The 18,964-nt window shown below is 34.4% G+C and overlaps 1 protein-coding gene across 2 annotated transcripts in view; it reads left to right on the forward strand.

Annotated features, from left to right (window-relative positions):
* The window catches only part of LOC145686678 (NACHT domain- and WD repeat-containing protein 1), a 1,466,154-nt gene that overhangs the window by 1,398,384 nt on the left and 48,806 nt on the right, over positions 1-18,964 (forward strand). For both annotated transcript variants that reach the window (XM_081760197.1, XM_081760198.1), the window contains 5 exons: positions 6,981-7,214; positions 10,706-10,834; positions 14,093-14,224; positions 16,388-16,511; positions 18,177-18,364. In XM_081760197.1, the coding sequence (XP_081616323.1) occupies positions 6,981-7,214; positions 10,706-10,834; positions 14,093-14,224; positions 16,388-16,511; positions 18,177-18,364 (807 nt within the window). The remainder of the gene's footprint in view (positions 1-6,980; positions 7,215-10,705; positions 10,835-14,092; positions 14,225-16,387; positions 16,512-18,176; positions 18,365-18,964) is intronic.

Consider the following 18,964-nt stretch of genomic DNA (forward strand, 5'->3'; position numbering starts at 1 on the left):
ACCTCGATAACTCGAATTCCTTGATAACTTAATTTTTTTCACATTCCCTTGAACTCTCCATGACACTCAATGTTAAAACAGCCTCTATAAGTCGAATGTTTGAAAGTTACAACCTCGATAAGTTGAATTTTAAAGATTTCATAGTCATATTTTTAAAAAACCTTGAACCCTCGAACTTTTGTATCTGCAAACCTCTACAAGTCGAAGTTTACCTCCATAATTCGAATTTATCCTGGTGTGACCTCAATAACTCAAAGCTATAGTTGCATGTTTTTTAAATGTAATTTTTGCTGGTCCTACCATTGTCGCTAATGTCTTCTGTAATAGTGTTTTACTCATCTCAAAACATGAAACCCCTTCCCCCCAAATCCAAAACAATACATGCACAGTGTTTTATTTTTACTAGTCATCTTATTTAATTTAAGGAATTTTCACAATTTCGAGTTCTAGAGGTTGAATGAATAAAACTTCGAGTTCTAGAGGTTGAATGAATAAAACTTCGAGTTCTAAAGGTTGAATGAATAAAACTTCGAGTTCTAGAGGTTGAGTGAATAAAACTTCGAGTTCTAGAGGTTGAATGAATAAAGCTTCGAGTTCTAGAGGTTGAATGAATAAAACTTCGAGTTCTAGAGGTTGAATGAATAAAGCTTCGAGTTCTAGAGGTTGAATGAATAAAACTTCGAGTTCTAGAGGTTGAATGAATAAAACTTCAAGTTATAGAGGTTAAAAAGTCATTTTTAATTAGGAACGCCGAACCCTAGTATCTCGAATTTTTGTCATGTTCACTATAATAATTCGAACATTGATTACTCGAAAAAAAACTCGAATTTTTGTCTATTCCCTTCAGCTTCGAGTTATCGATGTCCCACTGTATATAAAGGAGTTTTGGTAAACCAAACGCCTTAAAACTAACAAAGCTGGAAATCAAAATAATATTAGTTTTAATTAAGTCTCTTCTCAATTTGAAATGACATCTTTAAATTTTACGTCCCACGATTATGCTGGCTAGGCTAAAGGAGACGGTGATAATGAGAAATGAATCGAATGGTGGAATGAAGAAAGTGGGAGAAAACGGGAAAACCCCAAGAAAGCCCATGCACTCGGCGTTTGTCCATCACAGAGCTCAATTGGCGCGAAGTGGGATCGAACCAAGAACCCCATGCACCAAAGGTAAACCCTCGATCACTTAACAACCTCGACCTTTCTTCTCAATTTGAGTAGACAATAAAATGTATTGAAGGTTCAAATATGCAGTGAAAGAAGTAGGAAATATTTGGCAGAGAAGTGGCTGTGAAGAGTCGAACTGAACGCCATATTAGAATTGTGTGGCAGGCAGCCATTAGAGTCACGTGATAATGTTTCCAGACTGAAAGTAGGAGTTTAGTTTAGAAAGATAAAACTAGAGGAATGTATTTGTCGATTCCAATCTACAGAATAAGGAAGAAACGTTAGTATCTCACACACATTCTTGTTTTTCTTTCTTTACTAAAGTTTTCGATTCCTTTGTGAAGTGTTGGGTATTTTGCACATTTTATTGGAAACCTGCAAGGATTTGAATTTCCATATATTCGTTCCTAAACTTATAATATTGTTTTTGTAATAATTAAAGAGTTGTTGCGCTAATTGCTAAGAATATTAAACAATTTGAGTATGGCTTTGGATATGGACTGGTTGCAACGTTGGTGCGTTTGCCTCAAAATTTTTCGGTGCAACTCTTAAATATGTATAGTTCGTTTATATATATATATATATATATATATATATATATATATATATATATATATATATATATATATATATATATATATATATATATATATATATATATATATGCGTTCATGTCAGTAGGCTACATCCACAAAGAATTGTAGTTCCCATACTAAAAGACCAGTGAAATGTTAATTAAAGAAGTGCTTCACCAATTGAAAAACATTGTTGATGTACCGAAAATGAAATTACGAATTATCTTTAGAAAAAAAAGTCTTCTGTTTCACAATATTCTGTGTCGAAGATTTTGGAGGCGCTTCCAAATCATGGAACTGTGACAGAAAATAATGGATATTTTCGCCTATCTGGAACTATAGTGACCTCGAATTCTATAATCCCAGATTTGTCATTGCTGTAAGCAAGTGAAACATCTTTCATATGAAAATACAGCATACACGGTGTATTTGTGGATAGACTAAGGCAGAGAAGACGACATCAAATCCACTGACAGTTGACAAACATATCTTGAAAATTATTCAAAGTTATGGCAGAGTAGAGTGCTCATAAATGGTGCACTTAAGCATACTCCGTAAAGATTTTAACGTGAAAGTTGGTTGAAATCAAACTAATAAAATTTTAAAACCTTTACAGAAGAACGGTAAGAGTAGAACTGCATATATAGTATTAATATATTGTGAAAGGAACATAGTCTTTCTCATCGAAGAACATGAAAAATTTCATGGCTGATTTACAAAGTACAACAAAGGAAATAAACGAATAAATCCTCTATTCAATAAATAAGTAAAGTCTGTAGTTTTCAATGACTTAAAAAATGATAAAGTGCCTATTTCAAACATTATCTCTCTTCTAATAGAAAAGTAGGAGGAGCTCAATATTTTGAATGGAAACGGTGGTGATTACAAGTGCACAAGTTTATAGAGCTACTAGTGATCTACCTCGTAAGGCTGTATAGTTACAGTGGGCTTCTTTGACGCAGAAACCCGGATTCGATTCCCGATGGGAGTTCATGTGTTCCGGATCACCTATTACGCTGTTGGTCCATATCTCATGAAGCCTCGCTGCTGAAAAGGATGCTAAACTCTAATCCATCCAACAAACCATAGATCTGCTACTGGGACCACTAAGCCAACACAACACAGGGAATTGTGATTCTGATTCCAACATTTCATGTTGGTTCACAGCTGGAAGAAGTGTTGGGTGTTAGTTGTGACATCTGTACTTTTGGGACATTACTGTAAATATTCTAATATACAGAGGATGAAGAAGAGGCCAGTCACGACTAGCTGCAATTTACAATGTCAAAATAAATTCAAGGTATGGTTCTGCACTTCTTCCGGTAGATGCGTATCTACGTTTACATACTAGTTCAAAGATTCAGGAGAAAGTAAATAACTCCTGCTGTTGCTATCACAATCCAATGCAGTTTCATTTGCAATTTTCTTGCTTCCACTCTTGAGTTTGTTTCTTCAATTGTTAGCACAAGATATTATTAAAACAATATACAATTTTTATTTAATTAGTTGGCAACGAGAGCGACTACTAGCGACCTGCATGGGCCGAATCTTTCGGCCCGAGCCCAACCCAGCCCGAATGCACCTAGACCCGTCCCAGCCCTGGTCCGAAAAGTTGTGGAGAGTTTCGGCCCAAGCCCGGCCCGATAACTTTTTTTAAAATTTCTTGGCCCAAGCCCGGCCCGTGCAGGTCTCTAGCGACTACTCTAGCTCGTTAGTAGAGTCAGTCAGGGATACCAGCCTGTAGGAAAAATCCCATATTGTGGGATTTCTTGACAATGATTTTTCGAAATTGGATAACGGGAATTTTTGTAAAAATTGGCAGAATTTTATGGGAATTTTCATATATCTACTTCACTGGCCCCAACAAAATTAATCGTCTATCGGGAGAGTAGAATGAATCTTCAATAAACGTAAAAGGAATGCTAGTTGTCAAATATTGTTACTATAAAATGGTGTTAAAGTGGTTTATGCAGTGACTTGTGAATCTTTATTTAAAAAAAAAAAAGTGTCAAGGAACGTTAATTATATTCTGGTATTTTTAAGAAAAATGAAGGAAGAACAGAATTAACGGAAGACGGTAAAACGAGGAACGTCAAATTCCAAAAATGTTCCATAGGAAATGACTGAAGAATGAAAAAAATGAAATGAAATCATTGAGTTTTAGTCCCATGGTTATGCCGGTTAGGCTAAAGGAGATAGTGATTATGAGAAATGAATAACGTGGGAGAACCCCGAGAAAACCCACGCACACGGTGTTTGTCCACCACAAAGTACACTTGGCGGGAGCAGGGTTTGAACTCGGGACCCCAAACACCAGAGGTGAACGCCGCGGCCCCGACTGAAGAATGAAGTTTATCTACTTTTATTACGGTCAGTGCAGATCATGGCATGAAGCGTGATGGAAATACTGAACTCACATCAAAATATTCTTATTTTCAATTGTCTCCTTCAGTTAAGGAAAGTACGTGTTCATAAGCTGTTTGATAAACATGGACGATCGGAATTTTTGGATCATTCACTGACATATTATCGAAAAAGATTGAAATACACTAAGTTCATTGTTCATGTTTTCTAAGTTTAGAAAATTTTGTTATTAGTATAACGTGCTGGAGGGAAGAAAATAGAACAAATATCTAGTTTTCGATATCTGGGTAGTATTATTGCTGATGATATAAAGTGTGGATGTGAAATAAAAGCAAGAATAGGAATGGCGAAAGAAGCCTTTATGAGGAAGAAAAGGCTATTTTTTGGGACCTTGAATAAAGAATTGAGGGGAAAAAACTCATGAAATGCTTCCTGTGCAGTATTGTATTATATGGGCTGGAAATATGGACATTACGCAAAAATGATGAAAAGCGACTGGAAGCTTTCGAAACGTGGGTGTGGAGAAGAATGGAGAGAATTAGCTGGGTTGAGCGGGAAACGAATGAGAGTATGGTGGGGGGAAGAACAATTTTAAGTATTACTAAGAACAGGAAGATAAACTAGTTGGGACATTGTCTATGAAGGAATTGTATCAGGAGAGACGTGCTAGAGGGTATGGTGGCAGGAAAGGGAGGGAGAGGGTGAAGGAGACTACAATTAATGGATAATATCAACACAAAAAAATCGTACGTAAAAACGAAGAGTTTAGCGGAAGATCGTGTAGCATCAGTGGCGCAGGGAAGGGGGGGCAGAGGGGCCGGGCCCCCTCCAAAGAGGTCCGACAATGTACTTTGGTACGTTGACGTTTGTAATTTTTTTAAATATATTTTTATGTTTATATATTTCTTTGTTTGTAATGTTTCTATATATACCTATAACAGCATTTGGGCCCCCCCAAACACACATCCTGGCTACGCTACTGTGTAGCATGGAAGCTTGTTAGCTGCGGCAAATGACCTGCTAATAATAGCAGAATACCTATGATAATGATGGTGAATATAGCGTGGGAAATTCAAGAGCAAAATGGGAAATTCTGCCTCTCAAGATAAGATTTTATAACATTTCAAGTTTGGCAACACTGGAGTCAGTCCGTTAGGGTATAATAATGACTTTAACAGTGGCTATTCATATCTTGCTTATTTTGTATATTTCACATAACGCTAATACGCAACCATTAAAACGTTTAAGAGTTGTATGAACATCTACGAGAAGATATTTAGATATTCTTAATAAGTATTATGCATTCAAGCCCATTCATTCATAGAAGTATGTTTCGCATGTTCTTCTTTACTGCTTTTAGCTAGCACTGTCTGCAAATTAAAAAAAAAAAAAACTCTTATTGTTATAGGACTGTGGTTCGATTCTTACTAGTGCAATGATATTATATTATAAAAGTAATCTCACTTAATTCTATTTACATCATTTATTGTGTTTGTTGAAATTTTATTGTCTTGCAAAAGATTTAGAAAGAAATTATGTCATGGAGTTTATTCACGCTATTTACGATTCTTAAGTTTTTGTTATGAAACAAGATACTGCAAGCTAATAACATTACATCAAGGAAACTTACATAATGAGATTGTTAGATAACTGTTACTGAATCAGCATTTCATCCTCAAAATTGTATCAGCGAATGTTTGTAATATTGTAAAATCTTTGTATTCGTCTTTTCAGTAACTTCCTGGATTGGCAAAATTCAAAATGTCTGGAATTTGTGTCCTGAAAATTTTAAAGATTTTTGGTCAGCAGAATGTCCTTTCTCAACCGTGTTCCACGTGCATGCTGAGATTATTGTCGTCTGGAAAGATCTTTGGAAATCTGCAATTTCATGTTTCCGGTTATATAAAATGTTCCCTTCAAAATTAGTGTAGTAGTATAGAAGCACGCGCATTGTATAGAAGCACGTGAGAAGTATGGACGAACGCGAGTAGTATAGAAGCACGCGAGTAGTACAGAAGACATTTCACGGAGAAGACCGAGAGACGCGTTAACTGTGTCGCATTAATGAAAACGCTAAGTTGTTAAATAAGTCGCTCGCCGAAGTATTACGAGCTTCATAGTGTCGAACTTACAAATCATTATCACGCCATCCTCTAAGTTTGAGTAGTGTTCAAAGTATCCGCGATAGACTTTTTGTTATGCGTTTTGATTGCCAAGTTTGATACCTTCAAGGACATTTTATATCAGCTGGAAGCAGAACTGTGGTGAAGGATCTCATGGACGGCAAAGTACCAGCAGTGCTCTAGGTATGACATTCTTATTTTGGCCAAATTCCTTTAGTATTATTTCCTCACAAATCCCGGATAGTTATGCCATGACCAATCCAAGTTCTTAGATACCTTAGTCTGTACCATACTTATCCCAAATAAGCTGAATAACATGAACACGAAGTTTCTGCTATTTCTGGAAACATTTTCTATAACTCTCACTTTGATCAAATAAGGTTTACAATTCGTACGATTTCTGCTCATGTTTCAGGAGCATGTCAGAGAGAGAGAAATTTCATATATTTCTTTAGTTTCGTCTGGTCTTTACTAGGGATATCCACATTTTCCGGAAAAATGGAAAACGGAAAATATTTTTTCCCGAAACCGGAAAATTGAAAACGGAAACGGAAAATTTTCCGGAAAAACGGAAAACGGAAAATGTGATTTCCGGAAATGGCCATCCTTAGTCTTTACTCAGACGCTACAATCCCCATACGCGAATTAGAATTAGAGTAAGGCCAGCAAACTTTATTTAAAAACTTTAAAGTATTATGCATAACTTATAATAATTTATTTATTATTAATGTTATTTTTTTCTTTGTTCCAGGAGATACAAACTGCCTCAAACAATTGACCGTGTGCAATTTCGATTTCTTACTGGCTGCTGTACAAACTGTGTCCGTGAGCTACTTGCGATGTGTGTTGGAACATGTGCGCTGTTACCTGCTGGACAGGGATCTGGAGTTAGTTTATTACACAATCAGAAAATCCAGCGATGTTCTTACACGAGACCCATTGCAGCTCGGGGCACAAATTATATGTTGGCTTCGGCCGGTGGCAGGTAGGTTCAGTCTTGTTTTTTTTTTTTTTTTTTTTTTAATCTCAGAACTATTCGTATTAAAATATTTTTAACCTGAATCTAATGGAGCTACTTTCAAACGTATCTGACTATGGAGTCACGAGAAAAAAGTTGGAATATTTACATTTATTTGAGGTCACTTTTCTAAGGGCCCTATGGACGCATATGCTTAGAAAGTACTTCCAATGGATTCATCGTCCTCAGGTTAATACAAAAATTTTGAATTCGAAATGTATCCAAGCGCGGCTACTTTTACTTTGATCATAAGCTGTACTTCAAAGATTCCAACCTCGTGATCTTTTTTCTAGTGACCCGTTGACTGATGTGTTTAAAATTATGTTCGTTGAATTTAACATTCTCAAAGTAGGTTTAAAAAAAAAGCGCAGTTAGAAATGAATCCAAGCGAGGGCATTTTTGCTATTCACATACGCGGTACTTTAAATATCTCAAATTTGAGGTATTTTTTGACATGACCCAATAAACGGATATATTTTTAAATAGTTCTAATGGATTCAACATCCCCAGATTAGTATAAAAATTTCAATTCGAGATGTATCCAAGCTGGAGTTCTTTTACTATGGGTATAAGCAATAATTCAAAGATCCAAACTTTGTTAATTTTTTCTAGTGATCTCGTTGACCAGTCTGTTTTAAAATAGAGTGATTGGATTTATATTCCTGAAAGTACGGTAGTATAAAAAGCGTAATTAGAAATGAATCAAGGATGGGCACTTTTACTATTGACATACGCACTACTTCAAATATCCTAAGTTCGAGGTGTTTTTTTTTTTTTTTTTTTTTCTCGTGACCACATGGACGGGTATATTTTAAAATAGTTCGAATGGATTCAACGTCCTCAGATTAGTATAAAAATTTCAATTCAAAGTGTATCCAAGCTGGGGTGTCTTTACTATGGACATAAGCCGTACTTCAAAGGTCACAACCTTGATTTTTTTTCTAGTGACCCCGTTGACAGATATGTTTAAAGATAGTTTCATTGGATCCTCCTCAACGTAGTATATAAAGCGCAATTTGAAATGTATCCAAGCGTGAACACTTTTATTTTGATCATAAACGGTACTTCAAATATTCCAAATTTGAGATTTTAATCGTGATTCCATGAAAGGATATTATATGTTCCATTTTATTCAACGTCCCGAAACTAATATACATGAGCTGTATAGAAAGAATTGGCAACATTAATATAATTCGTATCTGACTTTATGCGAAGAAGAACACTCCTATCTCTAATCACCTTCTGCCACATGTGTGGAAGGCGTCGTACACCGTCAGCGCTCCAATCTTTGTCAATATCCCTCAGAGACCGTCATATGGCACGGATAGTGACTTCTCTTGTATCGTAGTGCTTCCCGCGAAATGATTCCTTTATTTTGGCGTAAAAATTGTCAGGAAGTTCCCGGAAAGTGCACTGCGCTCACGTGCCACTTCAATCTTGAGTCACACACGTTGTTCGCCTTTACGAAAGATTTTGTTATGGTGCTTCTACTTTCTTCCTCTACTTTATGGCATTAGTGCTTTACAGTGAATAATACAAAGTCGTTACCACTCACCACACTTCGTTACCTCACATCCTCTTATCAGCTACGGAACTCTTGTAATGCTAAGACACAGCTATGTAACGTAAGAACAGTGTTGCCGTTATCCAACTTGTGTAAAAAACACACACACATACAATTTGAAATTTATCCAAGCATGCGCACTTTTTACTAGTCGCATGATTGTTAGTTCTTTCATTAGGTTTAACTTCCCTTTTATTTTCTGAAAAAGCTTGTCCACGTGCAGAAAACTTCACATAAAAGCAGTATCTCTGCCAATACTACCATATATTTGACGTCCTTTGTTAACAATGAACTAGTACGAAATCTTACCGTCTGTACAAATATATCAAATGTGTAATATACAGGGTGTAATTTACGGGAAGTAATGCAAATATTGCGGTAGGTGAACGCTCCTTGATGGAATTCTGCATACGCCTCTGTAATCTGTATGTGATTATCAAGCTAAAACTTTAGTTTTTGCCAGGCACGTATATTATGTTTTCTTCTCTCAAGACAAACAGGTACAAATAAGTAAAATTCTTATCATAACGTTTGACAATATCGTGCATAGGTTTAGTTATGGTCTCAAAATATAACCCTGGTTACCAGGGGGCGGCGATTAGGGGGGAAGAGGGGGCAGTTGTCTCTACCACTTTTTTGAAGTGACCCCTTAATATATGTAGTTTCATTTGGAAATGTAAAGTTTTTGTATGCATTACTGGTTAGAGAAAAATGGTGCCATATAATATTTGACGTTGCGTGAGTACGTATTGGTTATTTCTCTTCCCGTGGAGTTAAGAAAGCTACAGGAATTGCGTTTTAATTGCAATTCAAAGCAGTTAATATTGCAATTGAATATTTCTTTAAATGTCGTAGCATTTACTGTCTTTGTATGCTTGTAGGATTTACTGTGTCTTCCATTTTCTAAGAGTAATAACATACATTTAATGGCATGTGGAATTAGAAATATAAGTTGTTCATTAATTCCCAGTTTCAATATAACTTCTACAAAACAAGCTTCGTTATTCATTAATATGATTAATTTATTTGTTTTGCAAATTTACTTATTAAATAAACTGATCACAATTTTCCAGACTGAATTTTAAGATGTTCATGAGCAACGAATCAAATCTCTTCTTACACTTTCGTTGTTTAAGAGTACAAAGGGCTAGTACCTACTTGAGTTGTTCTTCTCAATTTACTTAATAAAACATAGATAAATATGTATACGGTATTTTAACTGAAAAGGATAGTATCCTATTAGTTATACAATTTTTCGTCAAATAAAGTGTTAGAAACAACCAGGGAAACTAACATTAATATACAAATATTTAGATCATGTCTTTCCCCCCCCCCCCCCTCCCTCCACTTTTAACGTCCAATCGCCGCCACTGTTGGTTATCACAGATTGGCGTTCATGTGTAGATGCGTAAGAACAATAAAACTGAAAACTTTTTTTTGTTCAATTCCATAGCACAGTAGACACAATACAACTAGAACACCGATAAATTTCATATCAAAAATATGCAATGAATGCGCTCTTTTTTTCACATTTATGTTTGCAGCACTATGTTATGTCATTGCATTATCACGCTGTGCATTTGGAATGAACAATCATTTGTTTTCAATTTTATTTTATTTTTTTAAATTTATTTCTGTTCAACAAATATCTTGTATATTCCCAAAGAGCCCTTTTTAACCACGAAATAATATGTGCTTTGTATTTTGTATGGGAAACAGGGGGTAAAAGTGGATCTAAAAAGGTAAGGGGACGCATGACGTCACGGCCATCCCCCGTGCCTATCTTTACCCATTGTAATTTTTTTTTGGAAGTGGGGGACGCCATAGATATTCTTTGGAAGTGGGGGGAGTAGGAAAACAAAATTTTTACTGATTTCTTGTTGTGTATTTTCAGTAGATGGAAGTGGTGATTTAGTTGGCACTATGATAACATCAGCCATGGCGTGGTGTGATGGATATAGTGATCCTCTTTTAGTTCCTCTGAATGGGTGGCTTCAGCCTCCGCTGCCTTTGCAGATTAAAGGTAAGTGTTCTAAAGGATTGATTTCTTAGTCGATAACCAGTTAGTCTCCTCTTGTCACCATCAAAACGGAAATAGGTGATTGAACTCTTTAGTTTCATGGTACGGAGAAATCAACTGGTTGACCTTTTCTTCTCAAAAGGGAAAGTAAGTATGTAATTGATCTTTTGTTAGCAATATTAGATAGAGACTATTTGATTTCTTTCTTTCAGCATTCAAAGTAAGTATCTGATTGATTCTTATTTTCAAGTACGAAGTAACAGTCTTATTTCTTACTTTAAACTTAAAAGGATAGAGACTAGTTGATCTCTTTCGTTGAGGATTTATGGTCAACTAGTTGATCTACTTCTTTCAAGATTCAAAGTTAAGTGTGTGGTTGTTCTATTGTTATCGATGTAGCTCGATATCGCAAATAAGTAACAGGTTGATATCTTACTTCCAATGTTAAGAGATAGGAACTAGTTCAGATAATTCTTTCAAGATTCAAAGTAAGTATCTTGATTTCAAGTACAAGGTACTTCTTTAAAATCTTTCTTCCAAGGCTGAAAAGACACGGACTTGCTGATTTCTTACTTTGACAACTCAAAGTCGACTAGTTGATTTTTTTTTTTTTTTTTTTCATCATGATTCAATCTATCATCAATGTTACAAGTAAGTAATTGGTTGATACATTGCTTCCAATTTTAAGAGACAGAAATTAGTTAATCTCTTTCTTTCAAGTTTCAAAGTAAGTACTTGATTGATTCTTTTTATTTTCAAGTACATGATAACTTTCTTACAAATATACCTTAATTTCGAGGCCAAAAGAGGTCTTATATCTTACTTTCAAGGCCCAAAACGTTTGACTAGTTGATCTCTTTCTTTAGAGATTCGAAGTTGACAAATTGATCAGTTCCTTCCAAAATTCGAAGTAATTGTATAATTGATTTTTCACTCTTAAGTATACGAGGTAAATGATTGACATTTTACTTTCAAGGCTAAAATATTACGAATAGTCGATCTCTTTATTAAAAGATTTAAAGTATCTGATTCATCTGTTACTTTTTAAAGTCAAAGAAAGTAACTTGTTGATTACTTTCTTTCAAGTTTGAAAATATCTGATTGACTTTTTACTTTCAAGAAATTAACTGTCCTCTTTACTTTCAAGAAAATAAAGATATTTTTTTAAAAATTTCGTCTCTTATGTTTAAAGTTAAAGGAAATAACTTGTTTATTACTTTTCTTTAGGATTCAAAAATTTCTATTTGATACCTTATCTTCAACAATAATTAAAAACAATAACTTAAAGATCTTCAACATTTAAAGGAAGTAATTGATGGATGTCTCTATCTTAAGACTAAAATTAACTCATTGATATCTCTTTCTGAAAGTAAAATGGCAATTGATTAATCTATCTTTTAATGACTTTACTTAGAGATTAAAACAGATAAGAAAAAGAGAGAATGAAATTTCCATTCTAAATTAAAATTTATGTAAGATTTGTATTTGTTAATTTAAGTTTTGTTTTCATGAATTAAAGTATTGTAAATAAATTGCATCAGAAAGTGATGGATATTTGAAAACTTAAAATATAGAAGAAAATTTTAATTTAATTTTAGAAATGTACCAGATAAAATGTAACTCAATCAGACAAACTCTTGCAGATGAAAAATATTTTTGCAATTATTTTTCTTAAATGAGATATGTCTTTATAGATAAAAAATTAATGAGAAATTTCTGATTTACTAGATAAAAGGAATGTTATATGAAATTAAACATATACAAATGAAATATTTTACAGCAGATAGTAGTGGATTAGTGACATAAATTTCCAGAATAAAAGTAAAAAAGACGATTAAAATGCATCTTGAAAACAAATCTTAGCTGACAAAATACAAATAAAGTGAATAAAAATGGACATGCGTAGAACAAGCAGAAACAGATGATCTGTTAAAGGAAGACTGTATTCGACGGTTGTGTGTGTACGTTCTCTCTTTTTCGTAACTTCAATCTGAATAGAATAATAACGGAAATTTTACCACAAACTATGGAAATACCTGAATATCTATATATTACTGAATTCTCGGTAGTAAATGGAAACTACATAAATTTAGACACATCTTTAATATTTAAGTACATGAAGTTTAATGAAATTGCATTCATAAGATTGTTAACATTCTGAATCATGAAATGTTACATTTGGATAGCATGGACTTTGTAAATAAAAGACCTGTCTATGAAGAAGACCTCCGTGTATAATGAACCTCTTGTTAAATATCTCTTTACATAACTGAGGATAAGGATCCTGGCTTGACTATAACCATGATGATTGCTTCGAGTATCTGAAGATTAGATGAGACTAATTGACTGTCCAACGAACTCTAACTTCTTGTTTACTTTCTGTAAGGTTTATTATTTTTCAGACCTGGCTTTTCACCTGTATGTTTCCTGCTTTTTATCCATTGTTTTGATACCTTCACTTTCGCTTTTAAATTTAATGTGATCACATAGTGTCTGATGAAGCCAAAGACTTAGTTAGCGAAACTGTAACACGTGTTGAATTGTAATGAAAATATATAGTTTTGGTCAGCAAATAATTATAATTAGTTTATATTTAATTATAACAAAGCAAAGCTTTACATCATATTTACGATAAATCTAAAATGTTTAATATGCATAGGTTTCTACTAATTTATATCACATCCCTGCAGTATAATCGTCTGCTGTACAACCAACCAAATGAGTTATATTGTATGTCAATACTAAAATAGTCATTTTACTACGATTTTCTTGTTTTTAAAAGTTTCTTTATGGTATGGTCATTTGGTATTCATCTAAGTAGACTAGTCACACATATTTTGGCCCAAATAGGCTAAGCCATTCTTGGGAAACGGGAATATAGTATTTCTATATCTCCATGCCAAGAATATTTCTTTTGAAATGTTTGTCAATTTTAATTTTACTATCGATTGATCTCAATCAAATATGGTAAATCTTTTAAGCAGAACTCAGTTACTTTCAATTTCGGTCCAGTATTGATCAAAGAATTCTTGAAATTCTTCGTAAAACTCACAGTAAGATGGATAAAATATACGACTTTAATGGTTGCCGTGAAAATCTAAATAGAAGGTATGGACTACCTCACTAAAATTTATCGCTATCATTTCTTAAATTGGTAGCCATTAAGATTACCCACCATTCCAAGCATAATGTTTGAACTTTTTTATATCTGAAATCGACTATAAATATTTTTTACTAATTATTATATTTTTTTCTTTTAAGGTTTAACAATACCAGCGGGTGTTCAGTTAATCCAACCTACTCCAACGGGGCAGCATGTGGTAGTTATAACACAGGCGGGAGAACCACAACTTTGGCATGTGATGTCAAATACCCTTGTTCATACTTTCAAAGGTGAGTAAGTGATTTGAGGGAAGATTGTATATCATAGGAAATCAAAGGTTTGTAGACAGAAGAGATGCCCAAGTACATAACTGATAACAGCATCAGAAGGTCGTACGATGCTCTATCCAAATCTGGCAGTTTTTAAAAGATCTCTTATTAGACAGATTTGGAAAACTTCCAATATCTCCCCTGGAACGAGTGTGCTTAGTTGCTTTCTTAAAACCTTGCTATCAGGGTCTATTCCACGATTAAATTTTGCAGTTTGCAACAAGGTTTCTGTTTCATGAAAACCAAATTCTGGAAAGTGAAAGTGCGAACGAAAACTTGGAAAGCTTTGCAAAAAAATTCTGTTATTGTTCACCATCATTTTAAAACTGAAAAAGATAAAGCAAAAGTTTTCAAAGATGTGTCGTATTTTCCAAAGAAAAAATTTCACTTTGCTTGAAGTCTGATTACCGTAAGAGCCATTGTAGTTTATGAAATGTTTCGTATCATAACATATTCATCAAGTGCAGATGATATTCCGCAAAAACTCTCTTAACATATTCATGAAGTGCAGATGATATTCCGCAAAAACTCTCTAAGGACAGAATATTCATTTACGGTGTGAATTTTTTTAAATTTAAAGAATGCTTTTGCTTGAAGAGTGAACAAGTAGAATTTTTGTTGGAGCACATTTAAACGGCTTTACAAAGAACAAGACGGAGTAAAGATCTCACAAGAAGATAAATACTCCTTTGTCTTTATAGCTAGGAAGTGGTGCACAAATTCATTGTGCGCCAAAGGCAACTATTTGCAAAAACAATACATGCAACGTTTCTTCCAGACATACTTCTGGAGAGCTTTATCCCCCGGAGCTAAAGAATTAAATTATGATCACGTCTCACTCGTGTGCAGAATATTTTTTTATTTTTTTTAAAATTCTTTTATTTATTTATTTATTTATTCATTTATTGTATTTTATTTTATTTATTTATTTATTTATTTATTTATTTATTTTGCAAATAATGTTTCAGTACACACATTTTAGTTTTGTATTCTCCCGTACATTTAAAAAAAATGTCTGAGTACGTACTGGTGTGGAATGTAGGAGAATTATGAATTATGTTTCTCGACATCTATGAATATTTTAGCACGTCAAATTTCAGGTACAACGTCCCTCGGCGATCATACTACCCGGGGAAGTGAGAAAGGAAGTGACCTGAAACATTTGTGTTAGGTCACACCTAGCATAGGCCTAATGAATGAGGAAAACTTAGAAAGACCTCACTCAGGATGAGGTCCTTTACACCTTTCCAAGTGTTCCCACCGGACATCGAACCCGAGATCGTTCGCACCAAAGGCTAGAATGTTAGCGACGTACTGCTGTGAACTCTATTATCAACATCTTTTATATAGTCAACCACAATAGCCCCTTCTGTAACACAAGAATACAGAACGACTTTCTGGTAGTTTTATTGGGTTAATTTTACAAAACCCTCTCCAGTTGGCATCCTATGCAGACATGAAAAATGTATCTTTTCAACAATGAAAACAAATAGTCGTACTACTAAATATTGAAACAAAGAAATTTTCCTTTATGAACATACCTACCTTTACTAACACATCTGCTAAGGGCACGGTGGTTCAGTTGTAAAACGCTTACCTCTGATGCTTGGGGTCCCTGGTTCGATTCCCAGCTAAGTACGTTTGTGGTGGACATCTTGCCCATGGGTTTTCTCAGAGTGCTATTACGTAAGTTTTAGCGTTATAGCGTAGTTAGTTTAATGTTATCGTGTATCGTAGTTTAATGTTCTAGCGTATTTTTTCTTCCTGGCACCTGAAGGAAGGCCTGGATTATTTTGTATACCATTATACTAGTATACTATATATATAGCACTTTCACTTTATTTTAACTTGTAGACTAGTACTCTATGTACGTGGGAACCATTTTTAGAACACTTCTTCCTTTTTATTTTGTTCCGTATATAGCTGCTGGAATTTTAATTTTTCTGAGAAACTGATATTAAATCATCACTCTCAAACGAAGCACTAAAAAGTAATATTGCCTTATAATATCGCTTGTTTTGTATGTGGTGTTTCTTAGTAGTTTAATGTTGTCTAATAGTAATTAATTTATTATTTTAAAGTTAGTTGATCTTATTTAACTTTTTTTCTTCTTCTGTGTTTCAGGTCACAGTGGTCCTGTATTATGTTTGGCTGTTACAAAACAATCCCAGTACCTGTTAACAGGATCAGAAGATATCTCCATAATTGTATGGGACCTGAAAACTTTAAATCTAAAACTTCGAATATAGTAAGTATTTCTACGTTTACCAGAAAATTTGGAAAAGTCTGGATATTTTAAGGTCGGATCATTTTTCAAAACACTTGAGAATTGTGGGTCTCCTGAATTTCTGTTTTTACCTTGTTCGGCTATTTAGTTAAGGACTTTTATAAAATAACTTACTTTGTTTTGCAAAAGTTTCAAAAATTTTATTGAGTGCTAGAAATGAAGTAGAGAGACTTGTTTTTGAAAATGTATTTATTAATTTGAAGAAAACGAAATTAAATTTGGACACAGGATAGTTAAGTTATGAATGGGACGCAGTAATTACAAAATTCACACAACATTGGCATAACATCCGAAATAATAAAACGAAATGGCAACCTTCCAACAAAGAACAAAAGAGTGCACAAATAGACTTTGCTATATTACAGATTGCATCATCATCGTTTGAAGATTACCGACGTACTTGACAACGTGTTTTCCAGCACAGCTCTTCCCTTGGTCCGTTCCATTTTATTCCCTGATGGTTTTATTTTTCTTCTTGTTGTTTTTAACCTCCGTGACCAAGACTCTAGGGGAGAGATGAAAGTTTGAAAATAAAGAATATTCAGAAATTACAAAAATCTGTAAATAGAATTATAGCTTACATTAGCTTAGCTTAAGTACAGATATCCCGGAATAGTAACGTATATATTTGGACAATGTTATGCAAACTTCAATTAGTTTATGAAAGTGACTCATAGGTAGCACAAGTGTGGTAACAATTGCAACAAAACGACTACTGAAGTCAGCCATTATCGGGCTGGAACCGAAAAATTTAAATATGGGCTACCGAAGAAATATTAAAAAGAAAAGTTAATATAGCACCTAAACTAATTTAAATTAATAAGTTTGCAGTTTATTATCTTCTTTTAATGGTACAAGTTTATCCATGTTTCTTGCAAACATTAATATGTAGTAAGACGCAACGATAATAAGCTTTGTACCCAGTTCCTCTCATATTCTTAGAAACTTGCTTGTGCTCTTCATCGAGTTTTTTTCAGAATCCATCTCGCACAGTCTTTGTGAAAGTTAAGTCTGTTATGCATGATGTCTATGCAGAACCATGATTAATCTACATGTGGGTTGTCACTTCATCAACAATCACTCGTCTGGTATTCAGTATCAAGGCCCGGACTTGTTCAATAATGACACTAGTTGTTACTGTAGCTGGACGCCCTAATCCTTTCTCATTCTTCACGCTAGTTCGATTACTTTTGAACACTTCAATTCACTATTACACACTTCGCTGTGGGAACACATTGTCCCCGTATCGTACTGAAAATCTTCTGTGAGTTTTCGCTCCGGGTACACCTTTAGACTGCAAGAAACGGATAACAGAACTGTTCTTCTTTGGTGCACAAAGAGAGTCGCAGCTCAAAACGTGTGATAATCTGCAACCTACCACAGGTGAACCAACGGTGACACCTAGCGTCTGGTGAGCACATAATGCCGTAGAGCCAATCTGAAAAGAAATAGAAAAATATTGGTTACTTATTGGCTCACCCTCGTAGCTTTAAACTATAAAATCACATTATGTGTGGGCTATAAAATTGCCGTATTAGTTCAAAAAGGATTTTCTTATTTGAAAAAGTAAGTGTTATAACATTATAATTTGATTTTTTTTCTTATTTTCTTTCTTTTTAATTCTAGTGAGCATATAGCTCCTATCCTGTGTGTGGTGCCAGCAATCAACAACTCTGTGATCGTAAGCGGTGGAGAGGACAGCAGAATCATCATAACATCAATGCTTACAGGAGACGTTGTCATGAAGATCGACCACCACCGAGGTCCCGTCACTGCACTCGCTGTCAACGCCACTGATGACGTGCTCGTGTCCGGTCTGGTGACTTCTTGTTTCCCTTCTCTTCTATAAAATTAAGTTCTCTTTTCACAAAAAAATTAATGCTTCTTGTATTGGCTAGTTTCTTTTTATCTTTTGTAATATCATAAGAGACTCAGGAAACATTTTCTTCGAGGTCAGTTTTGGAAAAGTTACTACAATGTTATGCTTCTGTGTATACACCAAGTAGAGTTGACAGATTTTTCAGGCGAGAGGGGGGGGGGGAATGAAAGATGGTACTATTTTTAAAGTGGAAAAGGAAGATATTGGATATTCATATAGTGGCACAACCAGGATTTTATTTTGGGAGGGGCCAACACTACCTAGTACAGTAATCTGCAAACGACGTGGTGTACCATCTGATATGGACTGTCTATACATACCCTGCACTGCGGCGCATAAAACTAAAGACCTTACTCCGTTGGTGTTGTATAAATGAAGAATTCAAGATGCATTCCTATTTCAACAATTCTTTTGTTTTAAATATATTATATTATATAATTAATTTGCTTATTTTATGTTACATCTAATACTATCGCTGTTGTATTGTTTGTTCGTTCCATTACTATTATCTTCTCTTCTTATAATGTGTAATTTT

The sequence above is a fragment of the Thermobia domestica genome, chromosome 5, assembly GCF_964235325.1.
Source record: "Thermobia domestica chromosome 5, izTheDome1.hap1.1, whole genome shotgun sequence".
NCBI classification, from domain to species: domain Eukaryota; kingdom Metazoa; phylum Arthropoda; class Insecta; order Zygentoma; family Lepismatidae; genus Thermobia; species Thermobia domestica.